The sequence below is a fragment of the Nothoprocta perdicaria genome, unplaced genomic scaffold (assembly GCF_003342845.1).
Source record: "Nothoprocta perdicaria isolate Ctin4 unplaced genomic scaffold, notPer1 scaffold_154, whole genome shotgun sequence".
Lineage (NCBI taxonomy): Eukaryota > Metazoa > Chordata > Aves > Tinamiformes > Tinamidae > Nothoprocta > Nothoprocta perdicaria.
In genome coordinates this window covers 1,692,702-1,699,144 of record NW_020454694.1, presented here as the reverse complement: position 1 = coordinate 1,699,144, position 6,443 = coordinate 1,692,702, and the positions used below count along the sequence as shown (strand labels likewise).

At 44.0% G+C, this 6,443-nt stretch overlaps 1 protein-coding gene across 2 annotated transcripts in view; it reads left to right on the top strand.

Annotated features, from left to right (window-relative positions):
• Positions 1-176: 176 nt before the first annotated feature.
• UBP1 (upstream binding protein 1) overlaps positions 177-6,443 on the top strand; it is a 28,191-nt gene continuing 21,924 nt past the window's right edge. For both annotated transcript variants that reach the window (XM_026034975.1, XM_026034974.1), the window contains exon 1: positions 177-307. In XM_026034975.1, the coding sequence (XP_025890760.1) occupies positions 195-307 (113 nt within the window). In that variant the 5' untranslated portion in view covers positions 177-194. The remainder of the gene's footprint in view (positions 308-6,443) is intronic.

Genomic DNA, 6,443 nt, shown 5'->3' with positions numbered 1-6,443 from the left:
TGCTGAGAGCCCCCCCGCGGCCTCCTGCTGTTGCTGGTGCCGCGGGGAAAGGGCCCCCGGCGGCGCCGCGGGCGCTGCCCCTCGCTCTCCTCCAGCGCCCGCCTTCGCTGCTCTTCCCCCTCGCCGCGAGCGCCAGCGCCGAGCGGCTCCTCCCCGCGCGGCGCCTCCCGCGGGAGCGCGGGCCGCCGCGGAACATGGCGTGGGTGCTCAAGATGGACGAGGTGATCGAGTCCGGCCTCGTGCACGACTTCGACGCCAGCCTCTCGGGCATCGGGCAGGAGCTGGGAGCCGGCGCCTACAGCATGAGGTACCCGCGCGGGGGCTGCCCCGGCCCCGGGCCCTGCGCCGGCCGTGGCGAGCGGGGCGGCCGCCACCAGGGTCCTCGCCTTCTGCCTCCTGAGCCATTGGTTCTGCTCCCTTCTTCCTGGCACCTCGCAGGCCCCCTGTGCCATTTCTGCCCYGGGAACGGCTCTTGTTCCCCGTGTCCGCTACGAATCTGGACACTGGTTCGGAAAACTGCCCCTCCTGAGTCAGCAAGGGTGATTCTGGCTCAGCAAAAGCCATTAATAGCTACTGCGTGTCTATTTAGTGCCTTGAAGCGTTATTTCTTGGCAAGCCAGCATCACGCTTCTTGACAGGTTACTGTTGCACTTTGCTCAGTCTCTGTTATTCTGGATTTCCGTGTATGCATCTTTAATGGTCTTTTTTTCCCGCTTTTTCCTGCTCTTAATCAGCTGGCARGTTGATTTAAGTTTCTTTACCTCTTGGTTGTTTTACAGTATTTGATCGGTGCTTGGGTGTGCTGGTTTTCCTACTTAAGATAAAACCATGCCTGTTTGAAATAAGTACCTTTTATCTCAGCTTTGGGCAGTGCTCAGATTACCAAGTGACTTGGTGTGGAAAAGGGAAGCTACTTTTAAGACAGTCTGAATAGTTCCAGCTTGAGGTTTTGACAAGTTTACCTAGAATTTTGACTCAAGTCTTGATAAATCTAACACTGGCATYGGATTCTTTTGATGGCCGGTCCTGTGTGGAAGGTGAGTGTCTCCTGTCAGTGTTACCTGAGCTTGGGAGGTCGCTGCAGGTTTCAAGCACTGTAATTTTAAGGCGGTGCTATCTAGGCAAAGAGGTGCAATTACTGTGTCTCCATTCAGAGMTGCACATAGAGGCTTCAGCTGCACAGAAATGGAGTCCCTTTTGCATAATGGTGCTTAGGGCATGGAATAGTAGGGCGACTGTCAACCTGCTCCTCTTTGTTGCAATTTTCGTAAAAGGAAACTGACAGTGTGGAAGAGGACAAAATTTCCCTGTGGATTCCCACATCTTTAAATAGTGTTAAAAATAATCGGGAAAAAAAARTGAGGGAGAGTTTTTGTTTTCCAGGACCTTTTCAGGCAATAAAAAACTGACTATAAACAGGAAACAGTGATTCAGTTGGTCACAGGTTATGAGTTGCCGTCATTTGTATCAGAGGCCCTCACCCCCCTGCCCTAAGAAAGCATTGTGCTCTTCTTAGTGATTGAGTTTTGGTGTTACTGTTATCCTCTTCTGTTAATGAATATGTTGTATAGACTTCAAGGAGCTCGTAGGGCTTCTTTAAAATACATTATAATATCCATGGTCAGCAACAGTATTTTCCTAATCTAACAGGAGCTGTGTAGACACTGGTCTTTGCTGTGCAGTATTAAAAATGGAGGCTATTTCAGCAGAAAGGCAAGTCTGAGGAATTACTYGACATCTCTGTAGTAGAATTACAGAATTTATTTCATAACGTGGAAGCTTTGATTTAAAAATTAAATAATAAGACGTTACTATAAGAATATCAAAATATTCCTCAGCTACCTGCTATCTATAAAGATTGAAGTTTTACATGTAACTTGGAAACTTAGTATCAATCTTTTAAATGCTTTTTTTTTTTTCTTTCTCCCTGTTGTAGTCCTGAAATTGAGGCTTATTTTGGGGGAACATACTGATTATTACATGAATAGCTAACTTGGTGTCTCTGTGTGTMTGTGTGTGTATATGTATGTATATATATGTGTGTGAGTCTATATATATAGATAGATAGAGGGTCGATGTAGATAGATTAAAATATGAATTTTATTCAACTAAATTGAAAAAGAAATAGTAACCCTTAACTCTGAAATAGGGAAAACTGTTTAGAAGGGTGTACCAAAATAAATTTTAAAAATATGAATAGTTCTCCATTTTCAGAAAATCAAGTCAGTTGGACCTTACTGCATCCTTCAAAAGCACAGGCTGCCTTTGGAGAATTTAATAGGCTGCTGCTCATCCCAGAAAGAAGGGAAATGCACTGCAGGCTTGTTCCCTTGGACCATGGAGAGCTGGCTGCAGCCTTTGGAGGTGAAGGAGCTTTGGGCATCAATGATGGTCCAAAATTTAGGGTGAAGCAAACAAAGCAAACATTAAGGTTGCGTCTCAGGATTCAGGGACTATTATCTTAAAACTCACTTTTTCCTTCCCCCCCGCCCCAAGCGAAGAAGACAGGGTGTTGGCTTCTTCTCTCCATTTTTAGGTCTTTGACATCTTTTGTATGGCCTCTGTTTAGCATGACTGTGCCATATCACTTCATGTCTTAAGCTTTTAGGCATGTTCCTCTAATATCCTCATACTTTTTGATACTGTGCCAATGYTTATTATTTGTTGAGCTATTTATTTTGAAGAGAGGTGATTACCTAAGGAATCCCACATAAATAGAATTTCTTTTGTAATACCTGACTCTAAACTAATAAATTATGATATCCTGTTTACAACTGGAACTTGATTCTATGTACAAGTTTACATATATGCAAATACCTGTCAATATACAGTGATTTAAAGAAAAATGAGCCCTCCTCTCCTCCTAAAGCCTAAACCTCTTAGCTTGGTTAGCATACACAGAACAGTCTTGGTTACAAGCTGTACGTGCCCATGCTGGGTGACAGGCCTCTGGCTGTAGGTTCCTGCCACTGCTTTTTTCCCAGCTGGGTGGCTGGTTGCGTGTGGGAGGGCAAGGAGAGCAGCGTAGGGCTTCAGGAAGCGCCAGCTCAGCTGCCGTATCCGACTGCAGCGTTTCCTTCCCGCTTCTCTGTGGAGCGGGAGCGTCCGCCCTGGAGCAGCGCAGCCTCTTCCCCGCAGCTTGGGCTCTGCCTGTTATTACAGCTTACACCATACGGTAGCGGGGCAGGTTAGAGCAGCTGCCTGTGCTGCAGCAGTGGGTRGAGAGCCCAGGGGTTTTTGCTTCCAAACTGATGCTCTTTTCRGAGCTTTGCTTTGCTTCCATCAAGTGCTTAGGAAGGGGGTTTGTTTGTTAGTTTTTGAGACCTTCAGCCATTTAATTTCMCATTATGATAGTTTGTCAGATTCCCAGGAACAGCAGTTACCTTTCCATTTTCTTTCTCTTTTGTGTTACTTCTGGGTGCTTCAGGGAAAGGTTTTTGCTAGCAGCTACTCCTGGTGGTCTCGGCTCACCTTTGTGTTGCTTTTCTAACCCACAAGAGAARGGTTAGAAGGTATCATCTCTCCAATTTTGTTGAGTTTCCCTGTTGCTTGGAACATCTTTCTCAAAGGGTTTACACTTGAAAATCATGGTTTAATGGTTTAAAGTTTCAAAAGACCTGTGTGTTCTTGGATGTTTTAGTCCTCTATGCAAAAGCATAGTGTTCAGAAGACAGATCAGGCAAAGGATTAGTGCGAAGTTGTTTTGAAGTTTGATGGCAAAACTTTCCCTGTTTTGCAACTATATCTTTTGTTGTTTGTTTTGTGGTGGTGTTCTAATGCATTAGGAAAAGTGATGGGAAAGGAGGAGGTTGTATTTGAGAGTGTTGTGTTTTTTTTTTTTTTTTTTTTTCCTCCTCCTTTCTGACAACCACATCTCACAGATGTGGCAAATGCTCACTTTTTTTTGTGGTCTTTTTGTACTTTGCTTATTTAGGATACACAAAATAGACTGGCTCATCGTACAAGAAGTGTCCTGATAGAGGACACAGTTCAGGTGTTACGTGCCCCCTTGTTTCCTCTAGAAAACTTGTACTTTTGAATGCTGAAGTCAGTTCATGGACTGCTTTGTTTATTAGACCTAGCATAGATAGCCCAGGCTGGACTTGGAGACCTAATTGCAACCTGCTTTTGTGGATAATGGAGATTGTTTCTGTTTTTCTGGGAATAATTTCTTCCTTCAGAAGAACGAAGAAGGCTTTCAGTTGAATGTTTAGATAACAATTTTTGAGGGACTGAGATAAGAGTTTTCTTATTGAAGCTAACAGCTTCAAAAATTTGATCTTAGAGCTCTTTCTGTGAGCAGGTTAAACCTTGAAAGATCCTAATAATGTTTTTCCCTTCTAATTTTATCAGATCCTTCTTCTCCTTCAAAACATTGCCATTCTTTTATACCTCCCAGAGAATAGCTTGCTTGTAATCATTCAGCATTCATTTAGGTGGGAAAAATGAGGCAAATTACCTTTGACTTCCCAAGATCAAAAGTTAACAGGGTAGAGGAAAGATCAGAACCTGTTTCTTACCTGTTTTGGAAACCTTGGTTCACCTCCATCTAGACAGCTTTGCCAGGTGGAGCTCCGGTCTAGGTCAGAGCTCCTTAACTAACTTAGATAATGTGAGCAAGGCTGGCAGTAAAACTGCCCTGGTTCGGCTTATGTAAAAACTCCACTGGCTGAGTAAGGAAATGCCTGGATGCTGCAGGGTGCCTGAACATGGAGACTGCCTGGGATTTGCTGTGGAGGGATCTCTTGCAGGGGGGGGGCAACCATGGGCAGAAATTGTCTCTGTGGTAAGAAGAGAGATGGAGCTGAAACGGCTGACTTGTTCTSCTGCTTATTTTGGTGGGTCCTGTGATGTAATCAGCGTTACATTGGAAGGGGGAAAAATTGTCATTTAGGGTTTCCATACGCTTTATGAGTGTGGTCTGCATAATCCCATGTAGTTGGCCATTTTCCACATAGTCATCTCTAGTGTGAGAACTGTTAAAGATGGTTAATTTGTTCTTCCCTTTGTATTTGTTGGCCTCCAGGGCCTTATCCATTAATTTAACGAGTCAGTCACTCTGCATGTTCTTAAGCTAGAATGGATGCATTTTTATTTGTAAATCATGGATGGAAAATGGAGGCATAAAAGATTTTTTTCATATTTACGCAGCAGATTTGGTATATTGTGTTACCTTTAAAAGGCTTAGGGAAAGTAAGTACTGCCAAACTTCATCGAGAATTATCTGGTGACATGTTTTGCATTCCTTCCTAATTGCGCTTCTACTCCTATGTGTGTATTTTAAACATTGTACTTGTTTCCATGTTCCTTCAGTTTTAAAGTTCCTCTTAGTAAAAACAGTAGCTGGTGTTTCCTGTGCCCGAGCGTGTTATAGCTTGGGTGTGTAGTGCTGAAGAGACTTCAGGAAGCCCCAGGAAGGGCTCCTTGCAGTGCTGTTTCTCATGTCACGGCGTGCCTGGCTGCCATCTGCTCTCTATCAGGTCCTGCAGCATCTGTTTGGGCCTTCTGAGTCCTCCTAGAGGAGTAATAAATACCCTGATCTCCTGAGAAATCTTCTGATCCTTCCTATGCATCTGCTGTTCTTTTTGCCTCTGTGTAGAAGCTCTCATTCTGGAAGTTGACTTGCATCTGGAAATTGCCCGTTATCTTCCTTTGTGCATGGTTAAGGTGTGAAGTCCCCTCTAGGCTCCAGTTTAGGTCCCTGTTACCAGGGTTTGATTCAGCAGACTCGGACTGCCCCGTTGGGACTGCTTCCTGCCTTTGCCTGCTTTCCTTCTCCCTAATAACATCTCCAGGGGCTTCCTCCTGGCGGAACGAGGCCATTTTGGGTGGTGGGTTTGTTCYCTTCTAGCCTTGACTTTTGAGGAGCACCCAAAGGCACAGATTGACTTCTTAAATATTTCACAGCTCAGAAGCCTTTCTTCTTTCCTGTCAGTCCAGCTCCTTTCAGGTAACTGGAGGGGCAGTAGATAATGTAGCTGCCCTTTATCTTATCAGCACTGTGAGTGACTTGCACTGTGCAGGAAAGTTGGGATAAACCAGGCCCATTAGTAGCTCTGCTCCATATATCTAAAACTAAGACCAATTATGTGCTATATTTAAACTTTTGTGGCACAGAAATGTTGTTTGGAAAAGTTGCTTTTTGATTCTCCATATATGAGCTGGAAGTCAATTACAGCAATTACAGAATTWTGTTTGAAGCAGAAGCTCTCTCAGAAAGGAGCAATTTTACTTCAAAAATCTTGGAGTGCAAAGAGTAAATAGTACAGTAGATGCTAGACATAATTTTAATATATTTTGTAAAATAATCTTGTGGTGGTGGCTGCAAGAGAAGTGAACGTGAGAGAGATGCGCGTTTAGATTAGAAAAACTGAATCAACAGGTGTGAGGCAGATGTGTCTAGTCAGAGAAAAAGTCTTGAGAAACTCATTTTTCAAAGAAGG